Source organism: Hemitrygon akajei, chromosome 9, assembly GCF_048418815.1.
Source record: "Hemitrygon akajei chromosome 9, sHemAka1.3, whole genome shotgun sequence".
Taxonomy (NCBI): domain Eukaryota; kingdom Metazoa; phylum Chordata; class Chondrichthyes; order Myliobatiformes; family Dasyatidae; genus Hemitrygon; species Hemitrygon akajei.
Genome location: NC_133132.1, coordinates 97099849 through 97119446, shown reverse-complemented (window position 1 = coordinate 97119446; position 19598 = coordinate 97099849). Strand labels below are relative to the sequence as shown.

Sequence of the window (19598 nt, the reverse complement as noted above, 5' to 3'; positions counted from 1 at the left end):
TGAAGGAATGGTGAAACTTCACCACCCCAGGAATTGGTTGAGACGAACAACATGGGTACCTTCAAGAGAAGGCTGGACAAACACCTGAGGGAGAAGGGAATAGATTTAGTTGAGATGTTGGATCTGGTGATATTGACCCAGAGGTTTTTTGGAAGTCAAGAAGGAAGCATAAAACTTGATGATTACAGCTATTTTATTAAACGTTACAAAAACAAGGAATGAAGAAAGAAGAGGAGGTGAAGAAAAAGGAGTTGAGGAATTCTCGCGCATAGACTACAGATGATAACATTCCAGTGACACCAATTAACTCTTGAAATAGTCAAATCAAGTGGCGTGACACCTGTTGCAGAAAAACTGAGAAGCTTCTAGAAAATATAGAATCAGCTGTAGTACAATTACTAGAAAATTTACTGAACAATTACATTTATATAGATGATTATATAAAATTGCAATGAGCATAGAAAAGTTAAACTACAAGAAAAATACCAAAAATAGCAATTCCAAACCCTAATTCATAAGACCATAATACATGGGAGGAGAATTAGGCCATTAGGCCCATTGAATTTTTAGTTAGTTCATTGCAATATTGTGGGCTGAAGGGCCTGTTCCTGTGCTGTCCTCTGAGTCCAACAGTCCAACAGAGGGGAGACGGGCAGAATGTTGCGTGAAGCATGATTGACAACAGGAAGAGGTGGGACTGAACTGAATATCCTATGTCACGTCTGAGAGTTTTACTCACCTTTCCCGAGTTCCTGAGGGAATTCCCAGTTTGAAGGGGCCACACATGTCCCATTTTATCTTCCACCCTGAGCAGGTACGGGAAGGGTGCTTCCTTTTCTTCCTTTACTACAGTCAAATTTGACCAATGGCCTATGTTTGGTCACAGTTGCAACTTGCATCACCAGCCCACCTCAACTATACAGTCCAGTGGCCAATGCACTTGTCACTGTGGGAGTAAATCTGGATTCCCTCTCTCTGGCCTCTGCTTCTCCTATTCAGAGCCTCGGAGGGAACGATAAACAAGATAGTGGGCTCAGAACGTCCTGTAATGGTCTGCAGCTGAAAGCAAGAAGGGAAGTATATTGGGATGAACATTTTAGAGTATCGTGGGTCCATAGCAAAACAGCAACAAACTGACACAAGCACCACTGATAATGATCAGAAAAAATACTTGCAGATAATCAGGAGGTGGTGGGTGTTTGGAAAGTGGTAGAGGTGGGTTCAGTTACAACATTTAGAACATAGAACAGTAGAGTAGAGCACAGTACAGGCCCTTGATGGTGTGTCGACTCCTTACCCTACTCCTAGATCAATCTGATTCTTCCCTTGCACATAGTCCTCCTGCTTTCTTTCATCCATGTGCTCTCAAGTTAGGAGGCTCTTAAATGCCCTACTGCATCTGCCACCCCCACCATCCCCGGCAGTGAGTTCCATGTACCTACCACGTTCTGTGTAAAAAGCCTACCTCTGACCTCCCCCTATAATTTCCTCCCAAACACCTCTTTGTTTTAGCCATTTCTGCCCTGGGGAAAAGGCACAGGTTGTCCATTCTATTTATGCCTTTTATAATCTTGTACACCTCTACAAAGACAGCTTTCATCCTCTGCTCCAGAGAGAAAAGCCCTGGATCACTCAGCCTACCCTCATAAGACAGCATCTCCATCTCCAATCCAGACAGCATCCTGGTAAATCTCCTTTGCATCGTCTCTAAAGCTTCCACATCCTTTCTCTAATGGGGCAACCAGAACTGAGCACAGTACTATAAGTTTGGTCTAGGCAGAGTTAACATTTGCAAGGCACACAGGTGGGAAAGGTTTAGTGGGATGTATGAGAGTGGGACTGGATGACGGACAGTGTTGTTGGTATGGACAAGGTGGGCTGATTGGCTGGTTTTTGTGGACAATAGTGCTATGGCTCTATGTCCTGCTTCGGTGATCCCTGCACAGGGTATATTTCTGGATTTCTCTTTCCCGGAGAGTGTGGAGTCTGGACTATTGATGGTGACTAAACAGGAAGCTGACTTACTGTATTTTTGAAAAAAAAAATCGGGGAATTGAATTTTGTGGAAGTGATGCAGAAGAGAGTTTGGGGTTGGGGACAGAATGGCCAACGATCACCTTGAACAGGGTGGGTGCATGCTTGAGGGGCGGAGTGGCCTGCTCCTTTACCTATTTTCTTTTGTTGGTTGAGGGATATATGTCGGTCCAGAGCCACAAGGAGAACACCCCTACTCTTGTGTCCCGGACACAGTTTAGCAGGATTGGGAAGGTGGATGGGAGGAGCAGCAATGTGGTTCTGTGCCAGTAGGATTGGGAAGGTGGATGGGAGAAGCAGCAATGTGGTTCTGTGCCAGTAGGATTGGGAAGGTGGATGGGAGGAGCAGCAATGTGGTTCTGTGCCAGCGCCATCAGTGCAGGCTCGTGCTCGGGTTTCACAGTGAGGAGCAAAGGAGCGGAGAGCTGCTTCCTACCAGCCCACAGTTCAGTGACGCTGGCTCTCAGTCAGACTGCCCCTACCCCAGCTGAGCAGATATCAGTCCTGAAGGAAAAAGACAGGAAAAATGAAGTGTTTCCATTAGAGTGGAGAATGAAAGAAAACCTTTCGTTGCAGCCGCCCAAACCAACGCAGAAAACCACGGAGGAGAGTGCAGAAGAGAAGCAGTTCCGGGCTGTGTTTGAGCAAATCTCAGGGAAGGTGAGCATCTGTGTTTTCTGATATCGACCAGCAGCAGAGCTCAAATACACAGGTGCGGGTGCTTGGGGTGTCAGGAGTGGGTGCACAGGATGTTGGGGTGTCGGCTGGGAGATTGGGTGCTTGGAGTGTCGGGGGGGTGCTTGGGGTGGTGGGAGCGGGGGCATGGGGTGTCAGAAGTGGGGTCACAGTGTAAGGGGCTTATGCACAGAGTGGCAGGAGTGGGGTCAGAGAGTTGGGAGCAGGGGCAGGGTTGAAGATGAGCTGAATTTTTTTGAACTGTTAAGTGGTGGGTGGGCCGTCTCTGAGATGTGTATGACAAGGGGTGGGAAGTGGTTTGTGACGAGCATAAATTAAACCTTCCAAGCTCTATCTAATGGAAGAAGGAGATGATAAACTCAGAGGTTTATTGAATCTAGACATACAGCAGCCTAATCCTATCCTTCCCATTTTTAACTCTCACTTTCAGGATCTGGAAATCAGTGCTTTTGAATTGCAAGACATTTTAGAACATGCATTTTCAAGACGTAAGTTCGCCACATGCAACATTGTCAAAGGAACGTCGCCTTGCTCTGTGGAAGTTTAACACACTAAACGATGAAGTGAAGTGGTTCATTTTTCTAGAGTCCACAAGACGTGAGGAGGGGCTGTGAACCAATGTGACCCTTTAGTTCCATTGTCCAATGGCAGGCTCAAGTGGTCAGTCAGGATTCTGATTACCATAAAGAAGGAAGCTGATGCCAAAGAACCTTGTGCATGTACTGAATGTTGAGCAGGATGGATCACTAATGTTGTTTGTTTTACAGAAAAGGAGCTGGGGGTTGAGAGCTTCGACATTGATACGTGTCGCAGTATTGTGTCCCTCTACAATGTATCCTGTGCTCTACTTTCTCCTGCAAACCCGACCAGAAAAAATGAGTTGCAGCAAAGCCTAAGTTAATATTTGTTGTTAAATTAGGGGAAGTAGAGGGATTAAGGGCTTTGGGAACTGGGACAGAAGGAACAAGTGCCTGGAATTGGAATTTGTAAGACTGTAGCTTGGCGCAGGTGACATTAGTAAACCTACTGTTCGTACAGATCAGATCAGTATGCAGCGCATTGAGGCAGAACAGGGTAAAATGTGAATGAAGTGGAACAGCTGCAGAGGAAGTACAGTGCCAGCAGACAGTCAGGTGCACGATCATAATGGGTGAGGGAAGAAGAGAGAATGTTTGAGGGGGGTGGGGACTTTGATTATGTTGGCTGCTTTACTGAGGTGATGAGAACACAGGGAGGCTGGTTTCTGTGATGTGCTGAAGTGTGTCCACAACTCTCTGTGATCACGTAACAGAGCAGCTGCCATGCGCACCAAACCATTATGCATCAGGATAGGGCAGACCAGCCATGATTATGTTGAATTAAGGGACTGAGTGACCTACTTCTGCTCCTAGTTTCTTATGTTCTCACTTGTTTGTGAAAATAAATCATCTGGAAATTCTGTGCATCTTGTACACCACTATGCATGGTAGGTCATGTCTAATCAGTCTTGTAGAGCTTTTCAAGGAAGTTACCGGGAAAGTGGATGAAGGCAAGGCAACGGATGTTGTCTAAATGGATTTTATTAAGGACGTTGACAAGGTCCCATATGGGAGGTTGGTCAAGAATGTTCAGTCACCTGGCATTCAAGATGAGGTAGTAATTGGATTAGAAATTGACTTTGTGGGAGAAGCCAGAGAGGGGTAGTAGAGGGTTGCCTCTCTGACTGGAGACCTGTGACTGTTATGCCCCAGGGACTGGTGCTGAATCCTTTATTGTTTGTCGTCTATATCAATGATATGGATGATAATGTGGTTAACGGGATCAGCAAATTTGTGGATGACACCAAGGTTGGGGGTGTCGTGGACAGTGAGGAAGGCTGTCATGGTTTGCAGAGAGATCTGCATAAGCTGAAAAAATGGACTGAAAAATGACAGATGGAATTTAATGCAGAGAAGTGTGAGGTTTTGCACTTCAGTAGGACCAACCAGGATAGGTCTTACACAGTGAATGGTAGGGCACTGAGGAGTGTAGAAGAACAAAGGACTCTGGGAATACAAGAACATAATTCGTTGAAAGTAGTGTCGCAGGTAGAGAGGGTCATAAAGAAAGCTTTTGGCACATTGGCCTTCGCAAATCAGTGTTTTGAGTACAGAGAATGGGATGTTATGTTGAAGTTGTATAAGATGGTGGTGAGGCCTAATTTGGAATATTGTGTGCAGATTTGGTCACCCACCTACAGGAAAGATGTAAACCAGGTTGAGAGAGTACAGAGAAAATTTACAAGGATGTTGCTGGGTCTGGAGGACCTGAGGAAAGATTGAATAGGTTGGGACTGTATTCTTTAGAATGTAGAAAACTGAGAGGAGATTTGATAGAGGTGTACAAAATTGAGGGGTATAGATAGGGTAAATGCAAGCAGGCTTTTCCCTCTGAGGTTGGGTGGGACTACAACCAGAGGTCATGGGTTAAGGTTGAAAGGTGAGAAGTTTAAGGAGAACATGAGCTGCCAACACAAGTGGTCCATGTGAGCTCAATTTCAATGTTTAAGAGAAGTTTGGATGGGTACGTGGATAGCAGGGATATGAAGGGCTATGGTCCCAGTGCAGATCGATGGGAGTAGGCAGTTTAAATGTTTTCGGCATGGAGTAGATGGGCTGAAGGGCCTGTTTCTGTACTGTACTTCTCTGTGACTCAATGACTCTAAGAAATGTAAAGTACTTCTTGTTGGAGATCAAAGCAGTGCCAGCCAGAATTAAATGGGCAAGTTTCTTGAATGGGAATTGAAGCCATAACATTACAACTTGGGCAAGAGCTTTTACACCACATATGGTGGCGGTGACTGGGTCTTTCGGCTGCGATGCTGAAATATGAGTAGCACTTGCATCCTTTGTGATGATATGCTTTTGAGAGGTTGGTCATGAAGCAGATCAACTCCTACCTCAGTCCAGAGTATTCCAGTGTGAAACAACTTCACAGAGTTGTTCACACCAATATTTCCATTGGTAATATTTAGTAGTTGTAAAATGTCTGCAAGACAAGGCGGGGAAATAGTTCAGATGGCAGTTGGATTTTTGGTCATCTCATGCCAACTGTGAGGTGCACAAGTGGGAAAAATGACAACAGCAAAAGATATTCCTTGACCATTTCTTCATCACAGAAAGAGGATTCTGGAGGACTTGGGTTTGAAGAATTTAAGATCTTCTGGAAGCGGCTGGGCACGTGGAAGGTAAATGAAGAAAAAAGGAAATCTGCTCTTTTGACTCTGATCCTCTGGATCTCATTATGTGTTTTTGTTGTCACCGCAGAGTGCTTTCATGAGATGTGACCGTGATAAATCAGGGACCATATCTGCTCATGAGCTTCGATCTGCTGTGAAGAATGCTGGTAAGAAACTGTGCACTTAGTGAAGGCTCAGGCCGTGCCTGACAAAGACATTTCTTCAGTTTCTTGCCCACAGGAGAGAGAGAGAGACACACACACACTCACTCCGTCCCTCCAAAGAAAGCAAACTTGGTATTTGCCTTCTACAGCTGTGTAATTTTACAAATCACCAGAGGGTGGCAGTGCAGCACACCTTTAGTATTGTCTTGGCGGATCATCCTAGCTTGAACTAGAGGAGTGCATTTTGCATCTTCAGGCTAACTCAGAGAAGATTGTTACAAACTGAACCACAGCTGTCAATATTAGGAAACACCCCACTTAACATGATTTTGTTAGCTATGCCTTTCTCCTGCGCATAAGTTCCATATTTGTGGAAAACTGAGGACTTGGGAAAAAAAAACAAAGTGGATTTGAGCACCAAATCATAAACATGGGATTCTGCAGATGCTGGAAATCCACAGCAATGCACGCAAAGTGCTGGTGAACTCAGCAAGTCAGGCAGCATCTATGGAATGGAAAAAGCAGTCAATGTTTCAGGGTGAGACATTTCATCAGGACATGTGAAGCATCTTGACAGTTCACTGTCTCCATAGATGCTGCCTGACTTACTGAATTCTTCCAGTGTTTTGTGTGCATTGATGTGGACTTGAGCACTTATAGGACCTGGTGTGGTGAACTACATATACCCGTCTGGACACCCCCCCCCCCGCCCACTGACTGCTCCTGTGGCCCCTCCCAATGACCGTGGCTCCTCCCACGGACCCCGGTATAAAGGCGATTGGGGACTCCGCCCCGGCCTCAGTCTCCAGGATGCAGTGTGGTGGTCAATTGCTGCTTGTTCTTTCTTCCAGCCAATAAAAGCCTATATCTCGCCTCACGTCTCCAAGAGTTATTGATGGTGCATCACCTGGGGATTGATTTCCAGCATTGATGGGATTAGAAAGGTTATTCCCACTTTAATGGGATTGGTAGAATTGACCCTGGCAATGGTAAAAATCAACATCGGTTATCACATATTGTATGTTCTTCAGCCCCTTTATCCCAAGCCTAATTATTGCTTATTGAAAACTTTCTTCCACCTGTTATCTCCCAAGCTTCTGACTGCATTTCCCCATCCCATCCACTGTCCTTCCCCCTCCCCTGGTTTCACTTTTCACCTGCCATCTTCTACGTTTTCCACTTTGTACACCTTCTTCTGGCATTTGGCGTCTTCTTTTCTACTCTTGCTGAGCGATATCAGCCCAAAACATCGACTGCATATTTCCTTCCATAGCTGCTGTCTGACTCGCTGAGTTCCTCTAGCGTTTTGTGCGTATTACCCATAGATTATCACAGTTATAATGGACTCTGGAATAACGGTGTCAGCCTTATTGAAATGATGAACATATTGTTGACTCAAAGTCAATGCCTTGAAAGGTAAACTGATGCTAGTAAAATGGAAAGCCAAGATGAATGCACAGTCAGTCAAGATGAGCTGGCCCAGTTTCTGAGGTCCTGCTCAACCTCTTTGGCACAATGACACTGGAATGGAAGACAGAACAGCTCTAGGTACTGTATCTCTGGCAATTCCTGGACCTCTCAATCCAACTCCACTTTTTTGTTGCTCTTCAGGGTTTCACCTCAACAACCAGTTACTGCAACTGCTGGTCATCCGATATGAAGATACTTACCTACAAATCGACTTTGATAACTACATTCGTTGCATGGTTCGGTTGGAGACTGCATTCAGTGAGTATTAACTCAAACTACTGGATAGAATATGCCATTTCGTGTCACCCTGCTGATTTTTATGAGGAAAAAAATCTTTCCTAATGCACTTTATACCTAAAATTTTGTTGTAATTCAAGAAACACACCGCCCAAGTTTTTAAATAAAAAAAAGTACTGACCACCTCATTTACTTTTTTTTAAACTGACTTTGGTTGCAAGATAAACATTGGCTAGAATTATCCCTAAGTGGAAACCAGATTCTCTAGTGATGAACATTTAATAGTGCACTTTTCCCATGGGGTGAGATTGCCTACATTAAATTTGCTCTGTTTATTGCAAGTGCTCTGCTTAGCTTGTGCAGCAAGTAGTTCCAAATTTTTGAACTAAATTTTATTCCATTGCCATTCCTGCCAGCCTCACATTTGCCCTCCTTAAACCTCAGCAAGTCAAAAATTGTGCTGCTCAGTTTGCCAAATTTTTTTTCCCATAACCCATGATCGACAATGGAACTGATTAAATAAGTATCAGCTTTGCTTTCAAATCCCCATGTGACCACGGCTTTTATTCAATCTCCTCTGTCCTCCTCATTCTGAGATCTTTTCACTTCTCCAACTTCAAATTCTTGTTTATGCCAAATATTAATCTCAACACGATGGCATTAGAATCAGCACCCAGAACTTTATTTTCTTTTTGATTGTTTGACATGTCTCAGCTGTATTATATATGCATATCTTCATCAAAGTTCTGAGCTCTGGAAATGTGTATTTGCCTTTGACCAAACCTTTTGTGTCACCTATTTTAATCACCTGTTCTGATCCCTTCTTATAGTGGCTGAGTGTAAATTTGTAAAGTCTTCTGAGATGTCTTGGTGCAAACAGTGTATGTGTATATGTATGTGTGTTAACGTTTATATTTATTTCACTTGCCCCAACATTGAATTGATCCCACAAGCTGTGGACTAGTTTTCAATGACTATAACTCAAGTTCTCGATATTTATTATATTTACTGTTTCTTTTCTTTATTGTATTTTCAGAACTTATCTTTTGCACATTGTTTGTCTTTGTTGTATGCCTTTTCATTGACTCTATTGTGTTTCTTTGTACTTACTGTGAATGCTTGCAAGAAAACTAATCTCAGGTTAGTATATAGTGAAATATAATAACTTTTATAATAAATTTACTTTGAACAATCTAACCCTTCCCTTTTCCCACGTTTCCTTCATCCATGTGCCTTTGTAAGATTCTCTAACGTGTCCCGAATCCATCCGCCTCTACCACCATTCTGGGCAAGAATCTTGTTTGTGCAGAGATCAGGCAAAATCATAAAATTGGAATTGTACAGCAGAGAAATAGGCTCTTCATCCTATAATCCATACTGACCTGCTCATGTACATTAATCCCATTCACCCATATTAAGACTGTTGGTCTATGTTTGCCTATTTAAATGCTTCGTAAACATAGTGGTTGTATTTAAACCCACCACCACCTGTGGCAGAGCATTCCATAATCAACTACTCCCTTTGTAAAAGAGTTGGGCCTCGTATCCTCTTTCTTGGTTTGGATACCACCACCACCACGGGGAAAAGATTTTGGCTATCCATGCCTCTCATTACCTTTTACAGTACTTTTCTCTCAGGTGATTCCTATGTTCCCTTAGATCCGGGAAAAACAAGGCTGGCATAATCTCTCCCCACAACTAAAATCCTCTAATTCTGGTAACATTTTGGTGAATCTCTTCTCTCTTTCCAGCTCTATTATATCTTTTGGCAAGTCTTAGTTATCAAATTATCACCATTAAGGAATATCTTTTCTTAACAATTACAGGGTTTCTTTTTGAGTCTTACTGCACCTTTAGTAAATCCACACTGAGGTTGTTAGAGGATGTAGAGCAGGTTTACAATCCAGAATTCCTAGAGTACTTTTCACATTAAAACATCTGAGCACTTTATATATTTTTTTCAGATAAAGTGTGACACTGAGCTACTACAGTATATCAGGGCAGCACAGTGGTACATCTTGTGGACCTATTGTCTTGTAGTATCTGAGACCAGAGTTCGATCCTGGTCACAGGTGCTGTGCATGTAGAATTTGTATCTTATTCCAATGTCTGTCTGGGTGCCCTAGTTTCATCCCATATCCCAAAATAGTGAGGGTTGGTAGATTAGGATTATAGATTAGTAGATCAATTGAGGATGTTTCCTTTAGTGGGGGAGTCTGGGACCAAAAAGCACAGCCTCAGCATATAAGGATGTCCCTTTAGAACAGAGATGAGGAGTTGTTTCTTTAGCCAGAGGACGGTGAATCTGGGAAATTCATTGCCACAGATGTCTGTGGAGGTCAAGTCATTGGTTAAATTTAAAGCTGGGGGTTGATAGGTTCTTGATTAATAAGGGCATCAAAGGTTATGGGGAGAATGGGGCTGAGGGGGAAAATAAATCAGCCATGATCAAATGGTAGAACAAACTCAGACTCGATGGGCCAAATGGCCCAATTCTGCTCTTCTGTCTTATGTTCACTAGTGTCCAGTATTTTCTGGTACCTCCAGATAGCTTTTGTCTTTCTGAAAACTATTTTGGGATTGCTTAAATATGAATGGGTTAAGATGAAGTAACTTGAATACAGTTGAATGGCCAACTGTGCTTCTATGTCTTATGGTCTTTATTTATTTATTTTTTTCTGCCAGAGCCTCGGTGACCACTTTTTTTTCTCTAGTGGTTGTCTTGGAGGAAAGATTCTGTGAGTGGTTCTCCATATCCTTCTCACAGCACTTTTTTTTAAACGAGGCTGAGTTGCGAGCTCAACCGTCAACCCGGCACGGATGGAAAGCGTGTCCGGAGGCGGCCCGACTGGATTCGGACTCGGGAACCTTCGCTCTGGAGTCCGGCGCTGATGTCACTGCGTCATTAGTCTTAATTCATATCTGCCTTAATCATAATTATAACTGTCTTAATTAGCCAATGTGCCCCATAGTTTGTAGGTGAATGGTAAAAATTGAAGCAAGTTGATGAGAAGTTGGGAAGAATAAATAGTTTTAATGTAGGATTAGAGCAATTAAAAGATGTTTGAGGGTTGGTGTGGATTTGGTGATCTGAAGGGCTTATTTCTGTACTAGATCTCTCCATGCCCAATTAAAGGAATTTAATAGAAAAGGTTAATGTTCTGAGGGCTTTCGACAGTTTTTGAACTGAATGAAGTTCTCCCCAGTGGCAGGACAGGACACGTAGATTTTCAAAAAAATGAGCTTGTTTTGTCTCTGCAGCTAATTTTAATGATTTCCGTCCATTCTCTGATAGATTAGTGGCATCAGATTCAGTAGTAACCTTCAAAAGGAATTGTATGCTGAAACTTGGATAGAAAAAAAGACATGGCCAGGTGGAAAGAGCAGGAAAAAGGTGTATAGTTGTTTTGTTCTTTCAAAGCTTAAAATGGCCTTCTGTTTTGCAAGATTCTGTGGTGATGAAAGGTGAACAAGTAATTCCAGCACTGATCTATCAAGTACATCCTCAGTACAAACAGTTTAAAACAGCTGTAGAAATAATGTGGCAGCACTATGAGGAGATTGACTGAACAGAGACTGTAGCGTGGAACAGAACTTGGACTTAATCTCTTATTTTTAGAAATAAAATAGTGCTGAACCACCACAAATGGTGGTTCTGAAATGTAGAGTCTGATCAAATAGAACACTGGATGTATTCCGTTCCTATTCCACAGGCGGGTGAAGAGTAATTCTCCCATCAGTACTCACCAGAGCTTAGATGCAATCCAAAACAGAATCCTAGAATTCAGTCATGAGGAGCCAAATGAAGATTCAAGCACATTTTACTGTACTTCAAATCACTGCATAGAAATATTAGTAAATTTTATTTTGTGGTTAACAATGTATGTTATAAGTATAGTATGATATCTCTACAGTATTTTTTTGATTTTTTAAAATATAGGATCATTTAAGTCTCATGACACCCGGCAGACTGGTGAAGTGACTTTCAACTTGATGCAGGTAAACAACTGTGCTTCAGTTGACACATTTGGGATGGGATGGGCATGGGCATGGGCACCTATGGATTGTTTTCCTGTAAATCCTTGTATCTTGTCACACAAATCTATCCACTGACTACCTGAAACATGACAGCCCTTATATAGCAGTAGGAAAAGAATTCACAAACACAAGAAAATGCTACTTTGAAATCCATGGGTTAGATACCTCAGGATAAATCTCAGGATATGCAAATGGTACTAGCAACATATGTGGCAACAGGGACTTGGGGGTCCTAGTGCAGGATACCCTAAAAGTTAACCACCAGGTTGGATCGGCAGTAGGGAAAGTGAATGCTATGTTGGCATTCATTTCAAGAGGAATAGTGTATAAGAGTAAGGAGGTGTTGATGAAGCTCTATAGGGCACTGGTGAGACCTCATTTGGAATACTGTGTGCAGTTTTGGGCCCCCTATCTTAGAAAGGATGTGCTGATGTTGTAGAGAGTTCAGAGAAGATTCATTAGGATGATTCCTGGAATGCAGGGACTAACACATGAGGAGCGTTTGTCGGCTCTTGGATTGTATTCATTAGAGTATAGAGGAATGAGAGGGGATCTCATAGAAACATTTCGAATGTTGAAAGGGTTGGACAGAGTAGATGTGGAAATGCTGTTTCCCTTTGTGGGTGAGTCCAGGACAAGAGGTCACAGTCTTAGAATTAGAGGGTACCCACTTAAATCAGAGATGAGGAGAAATTTTTTTAGCCAGAGGGTTGTGGATTTACGGAATTCGTTGCCACATACAGCTGTGGAGGCCCAATCATTGAGGGTGTTTAAGGAGGAACCATAGAACACTACGGCACAGTACAGGCCCTTCAGCCCTCCATGTTGTGCCGACCCATATAATCCTTAAAAAAAAGTACTAAACCCACACTACCCCATAACCCTCTGTTTTTCTTTCATCCATGTGACTGTCCAAGAGGCTCTTAAATACCCTTAATGTTTTAGCCTCCACCACCATCCCTGGCAAGTCATTCCAGGCACTCACAACCCTCTGTGTATATTTAAAAAAAACTTACCCCTGATGTCTCCCCTAAACTTCCCTCCCTTAATTTTGTACCTATGCCCTCTGGTGTTTGCAGTTGATAGGTATCTAATTAGTCAGGGTATCAAGGGATATGGGGGAAAAGCCAGAAATTGGAACTAGATGGGAGAATAGTTTAGCTCGTGGTGGAGTGGTGGAGCAGACTCGATGGGCCAAATGGCCCACTTCTGCGCCTTTGTCTTGTGATCTTGTGAACAGGAGACATTACCTTATTTAACTGCCAATAGCAGGCAGCCATTCCACTGAGGGACTGGATATTCCATCACTGGCAGGCGGGGCGGATTGGTGAGAGGCATGTTAACCAGATTTCCCTCTTCTTTGACTCTCCCACTGTTTATTTCCACTGAGAAATTTTCTGCAGTAATTATCATACTTAAAACACACACCTGTACCCTTTTATCACCTGCATGGGGTAAAGGACAACTATAAATATTAATATCAATAGGTGACCTCTTCATGCTTTACTCCCTCATTCTTGTACCGGGAGTGTAAACTTACATGATGATTGGATCTCTGAAATGGATCTCACACCAATGGGTTCCTATTAACTAGGCTAAAGTATGCCGTTTTACTTGTTTGACAGAAACATTTGCTGAACAAGATTCCTTTCACTTCTCTTAACCCATGTTGATCTGTTGTTTTGAACAGTGGCTTTTACTGACTATGAATATCTGAAGACTGAACAGAAGATTGCTGTGCAACAGTGCATTCTACTAATGATCTTCATTTTCACATTAGACTGGGTACTATATGCAACTGAATGTAGTCTTATTCTTTGTATTTGTTGAGTTTTTAATCATACTTTTATATATTTGAGCATTCTTGTTGGAAAAATACCCACTACCAAGGGTACTGCTAGGAATATAATCTTTTCTATGCTGCATTATATTCCTGCATGAGGTCATTCACTTCTAACACTGAATCCCATTGCTCTTTTACATCCATTCTCCCAGTGAAACTCACATACCTAGTACATCAATCCCCTTAATTTATCTGGTACTTTTAAGTCTTTCAACAAGACCCTCTGGCACATTAGCTTTTCTCTCTAACTCAAATCCTTTAAGTATGTGAACTCTCCCATCATATAGTTCCTTTCATGAAATTAACTCTCTGTGAAGCCCATTTTTGAGAGTTTGAAACATGGTTAACAATTGTAACAAAATTTCTAAGTAAGTTGATAGTGATTACATGGTATGCACATGTCAGTCAATTTGTGAACAAAAATATTTGCTTGTGTGGCTGTTTCTCTTCAGTATTCTTTTGCTCCCCAGTCACTTTAATATGAAAGCTCCTTGTTCACACTCAACCAAAAAAAAAAGCAGCCTTCCTAAATGATGAAGGCACAGGCACTCATTTTAGGGAATTGGTGCTGATCCTGGGATTCCCTGACATCTCTGAACAGCCCCAACTCCTTAAAAGGAGTGGCCATGTTGTCATTTAGGATGTGCGTATTTCTCAAATGGCCATTAGACAATTATTCCAAACATTTCTGCCTTTCACTGTATCTAGGATTATTTTATAAATAATTATTTTCTCAATGAAAAAGTGACCATTTCTGAGGCTTGAAGGAAAGAACCAATTCATCAACAAGGAATGGCTGAAGCGAACAGCACTTGAGAAATTAGATAAATGCAAGCATGGAGTAGAAAGTCTTTTTGAAACTCAAATAGCAAAAATTGGCCAAGTAATTGCTTTGTGTGCTATAAATTCCATGATTCAATGTAGGTTTAAGGTATTTTTAATTTATGCTTTTGTGAAAAGTTACATTTGGTATATTAGCTGGTTATTTAAGATGAGATCCACACAGTATAATTGTTAAAAGACTTTCATTTTATTTACCAGTACCAAATCAAAAGGTATGAGATGTATGGTGCTAATGTAGTAATGTTAAGATATACCAGTCAGTTTAGTTTCTATTCAGTTGAGCTGAGATTTCCACATCCTCCAACATTTCCTGTACATCACAAAAAATAAAGGTGCTGAACAATTATATATTTGAGGAAAGCTAACAATGTCCTACCTGTGCCTGCCCCTTATGTGGGTGAGAGAGAGGGGTTGAGAGGAAATAGTGTGAACCATAACATGCCATGAAGGTGTTAAATGTGAAATCTACATCCTACTAGACTGTCATAAACACCAGGATTAACAGAAAGGGTGAAAAGGCTCAGCATCAGAAATAATGGGAAGACCTGAAGTACTTCTGTGAGTAACACAAACATCTTCATTCCCCTCTGAGCTCATTGCTGGTGCTGCCCTCCTTCTCAAGCTGTCTACTGAAGATGACTCTCTTCAAGTGCCTGGCATTGGGCAGGTAGTTTGAGTTTGTGCATTTCCATCATGTTATCTGGGATTCTGTGAGCTCCTGCCATGCAAATTTGAAGTTCTCACTGCCATCCCAACTGCTGCCTCTCCACTCTGAGCAGTCATGAACCTGGGCTCGCCTGGACCCAATGTCCTGATATGCTGTTGTCCTTTCTTAGCCTGTTACAAAGTTTCCCACTTGCACTGTCCGAAACTAGGGCTTTACTGCGCCAGATCCCTTTCTGGGCTGTGTATAGTAATTGTTGCCGAAAGAACAATAAATCAGCTTTAAAAAGATAACCAAATACATAAAATTTAGACAATTCCAGTCTTCTATTTTCTAATGCACAGTATTTGCTTATTTCTCTTGCTATGTTTTAAATTGTGAGAAGCATCAACAAAGTCCACATGGAAAAAGGGCCCATGTCAGTAATCCAGCTGGAGTTGTTAAATAGCTTTGAAGTTGAGTTTTAATCGTTGGATTGATTTTGTATTGATAAAGGGGTGACAAAAATAAATTTACTGTCTGGTGCAGTATTTCTGACTCCTGTTTCTATTGTGCACTTTATCCACAGTCAACTACTTCAAGATCTAAACTAGACATTGAGATCCAGGAAAAGTGCCACACCCTCACTAGATCATCTCCACCAGCAGTGCAAACTTGCATCTCCACAGACCACCTTTACTTTTGCCAGCCAAACCATTTTTTAAGGCATGAATTTATGCATTTGCATTCACGGAAGTTAAGGGCTCGTTGTACCTGAGAGTTTGATATTAGCAGTTTATGCAGAGTTCACCAGCCAACCATATCAATCTGTGACATCAATGTAGTGATAATTTCTCTGATCAAATTGACATCACAGCTCATCAACCTTGGTTAGACTGGTTTAGAGACATTTAATTTTCTGAAACTGTAGTTTCACATGTGGCAGGTAGTTAACAGGAAGAGGGTAATGTATTAGGAAGATTCAGGCAGAACAGTGCCACAGTTAGTTCTGATACCCCAAAGACAAACATTAAAACACCTTCTGAAAGTAATTACATTACCAAAAGTAAGCTAACAGTATAAAATGCACCTCTGAAAATAAAAATTGCGCAGTCCAAATAATTGCGATTATCATTTTACTTCAAACTGTATTAAAGAAATAGTAAAAGGCACTTCCAGAATAAAGTATAAATGTTTACATTTGTAAAAAATTCTGATAAAACACCGACTCTTTAGAACACATCTTAATTCATTTTACATTAGACTAGCAGATTGTAACTGAACAGCTGGCAGGTAAACAAAATTAAGGTCTTAGAATTAAAGATGAACAAACTATTTTCTGGAAGTAATTTGAATTCAGAATACTGACTTTATCCAACATACTAAGACCAAGTTTACACTTAATATATATCACCTCCATACATTACTTCATAGTGTTACATCTTTTCATGACTATAAAATGTAATTGGGGAATTATGAGTCTGGTTGTGCATGCAAATAAAATCTTCCCCAGTTTAGCTTTGAATAAATTCAAGTTGTGTCAAAAATAAATCAGCTAAAAGAAACATTCAGCTTGGTTTCTGACCCCCTACTACAGCAGGGTATCTTGACATACTTTCTTCAGAACGATTGCTACATTTGTGCCTGACACAGCCTTAGAAAGGCAAAAGAACAAAAAAAAAGTTATGATGCATTCTTCCCATTTTTACATAATTGGAAGATTCTTAGGCCAGTGAGTGTCAAGATAAAAAATCTGAAGTTTTTCACAAACCTAGTAGGTCTCTACTGTTCCATAGGATGCAGGCCCACTCAAAGAAATAGACCCCAAAATGTCTAAATATCAATTTCTGCAATTTCCCAACATCCTACAAAGTCGTACCTCAACAGTGGGGAGAACTAGACTTAAAATTTCTTCATTTGGTACTTCAATATTTTGAACAAGGAAGTTTTATAAAAAAAAGAACTCAGCTGACTGGGACATGGTGCAGTGCAACATTAGCTGCTTGTCTCTAATGAACCAGGACCAAAACAAACAATCCAGGAATAGGGGTGTATCAGTCTAAATATTTACTGACATATAACAGTTCTTTCAGCTAAAATTGTTTTCACGTGCCACATCATGCTAATTCTTAAATGGTAAACTGAGACAACTTAAAGATGAACTTACTATTTATAACTAACAACTCACAGCTCTGTCCATTTCCAAAACGTTGTTTCAATCCCCATAAAACAGGTGTAGGTCATACATAGATTGCTTCTAATTATTGCTGGCAGAGAGGCCAGTGCCCTGTAGGACCTCCATGTAAGCCGTACAGTTGAATAAAATGCCCACGATCTGAGGAAATAAATTTTCATTTTTAAAAATTAAGAAATAAAAGAAAAAGATTGAACAATTGAGCCCTTTTATACCTGAGAACTACTACTGAGTGTCCAAACAGGAACACTTGCTAGAGAGTAACCAATTTTTCAGACAACAGTAATGACCTGGCTACACATGCTGATTGCAAGAATGCAATCAGGACTTTAAAATCAGTGAATCCACTTCAACTGGTATTTTGAGATCAATTTTAAAACTGATGGAATATGGGAGTTAATGTAAACTAGCTGGTAAATATATCTGAAAATGGGGACAACTTTTCTCCTTTACTTTAATATTATTGTTCTGTATTTTACAAATCACCTTTATGTGTATGACCTACATCTGACAAAATGAAGGGGGAGGAAAGAAAGTTTAATAAGTGAAGGAGGAAAGAAATACCTTTTCCTCTCATTGTACTTTAAAGTACAATGCATGCTGTTCAAACATTCAAGATGTGTTATAAAGATTTTGTTTTGGAAATTAAACAATTACAAAAATGATTAAGACGGAAGCTCACTGTCAAAACCTAATAATAATCAAAAGAATTCCATTTAATGACTATTTGTTTTATTTTATTTTTCCCTACCTCATTCAATTCTATTCAAAAGTGAAGACATTTGACTAGCCTGAATGAGGGTGATAGTGTCAGGGAACTACACTAACTGGTATAGTTAAAAGTGAAACCTTCCATATGGTTGCATTGCCGCACTTATTAACATGGTTTTAAATGAAACAGTAAAAACTGAAATAAAAACTTCTCTAAAACAAACCAACAGTGCTGGAGAAAAACGAAGTTTAGAATTAAATAGAATTCTCTGACAGATCTTGATGGCAAGATTCTTCAAGAACATTGGCTTTGCGATGTGGTTCAAATAAAAAAGATCAATAAAGTAAAAAGTCAAAGACATAAGCAGCAAGAATTCAATCGCAATAATTGTCAATAGGACACTCAAGGCTATTTTTCACCTGTGGCTAAAAAGGCAATCTTTTATCTTACCGGAGGTAACTGGGTGATTTAGCTATTACTAGTTAAAACATTTCTATATTGGTCAATAGGAACCAAACTCAGCAATCCATTTCTCATATTTTTCAAGATCTGCCGCAGAAACAGACTTTGAAATCTTTCTCAATGCCATTCTAAAGTCCTCCATGGTTGTTGGCATCTGCAATTCATCCTTGGAGATATTTCTTATTTCCTCAGGAGTTAGGCCCTGAATGCGACGTCGCATGGCCATCATGGAGGCATCCCTACAGAAAAATAATAGATACTATATAGGTAATTCAGATAAAGGGTTGAGAACACAACTGAGCATTACTACAGAAGTAAGACAGCAATGTAAGAACAGAGTGGGTGCCAAGATAATTTTAACTGTCTGCTCCGCCTTAGAAGTAACACCAAATGTGAAATGCTGAACAACACATATAATTCTGGAGGCACTCAGGAGGCCAGGCAGCTTCTATGGAGGGGAATAAACAAAGTTTAGGTCAGGACTATTTATTCCTTTTCATAGTTGCTTCCTGATCTGCTGAGTTTGTGTTACTTTGAATTTCCAGGATCTGCAGAATATCATATTTAAAATATAAAATGGCCTTGGATTTGCCATTTCTGACGGAAATCACTCCTGCATTTGCCAGTATGACTTTGTCTGCCTTTCCTCACCTGCTCCCAAAGGCTTCCAATCCAATATATACTGTAACATAAACTCTTATCTCCATTTCCTCATCTGTAATTTTTCCAAAAGCAACGTCTGCCCTTTCATCTTCTTCCTTCCTATGAGACTTTCACACAACTTTCAGGTGAAAGGCCCATATTTAAATTTTATCATTCAGCATTCGGTGCTTATCCTATGGTCTCCTCTGCTTTGGGGAAACCAAACACAGATCGAGTGACTAATTTGCAGAACAACTCTGCTTAATCTGCAAGGTTGACCCTAAGTTTCTGCCTGTTTGTCACCTTAATTCTCCATTCCACACATCTTTGCAGTTGTACACCATTCCAATGTAAATTACAGGAGCAGCATCCCATCCGTGAAATAAACACATGAGCTTTCAGGATGTAACATGGTCTTTAACAA

The 19598-nt window shown here is 40.9% G+C and overlaps 2 protein-coding genes across 4 annotated transcripts in view; one reads left to right on the top strand and one right to left on the bottom strand.

Annotated features, from left to right (window-relative positions):
* Positions 1 to 15715, top strand: part of capn9 (calpain 9) — a 59505-nt gene extending 43790 nt beyond the window's left edge. The window contains exons 13-20 of the mRNA XM_073056573.1: positions 2611 to 2694; positions 3161 to 3218; positions 3498 to 3562; positions 5867 to 5935; positions 6015 to 6093; positions 7702 to 7818; positions 11738 to 11796; positions 13526 to 15715. Coding sequence (XP_072912674.1) covers positions 2611 to 2694; positions 3161 to 3218; positions 3498 to 3562; positions 5867 to 5935; positions 6015 to 6093; positions 7702 to 7818; positions 11738 to 11796; positions 13526 to 13552 — 558 coding nt within the window. The 3' untranslated portion in view covers positions 13553 to 15715. The remainder of the gene's footprint in view (positions 1 to 2610; positions 2695 to 3160; positions 3219 to 3497; positions 3563 to 5866; positions 5936 to 6014; positions 6094 to 7701; positions 7819 to 11737; positions 11797 to 13525) is intronic.
* Positions 192 to 19598, bottom strand: part of LOC140733351 (katanin p60 ATPase-containing subunit A1-like) — a 49271-nt gene continuing 29864 nt past the window's right edge. For 2 of the 3 annotated variants that reach the window (XM_073056574.1, XM_073056575.1), the window contains exon 11: positions 16287 to 18771. In XM_073056574.1, coding sequence (XP_072912675.1) covers positions 18573 to 18771 — 199 coding nt within the window. In that variant the 3' untranslated portion in view covers positions 16287 to 18572. Of the gene's footprint in view, positions 1060 to 16286; positions 18772 to 19598 lie in introns of those variants that run through there. The other variant, XR_012100272.1, reaches the window with a different exon arrangement.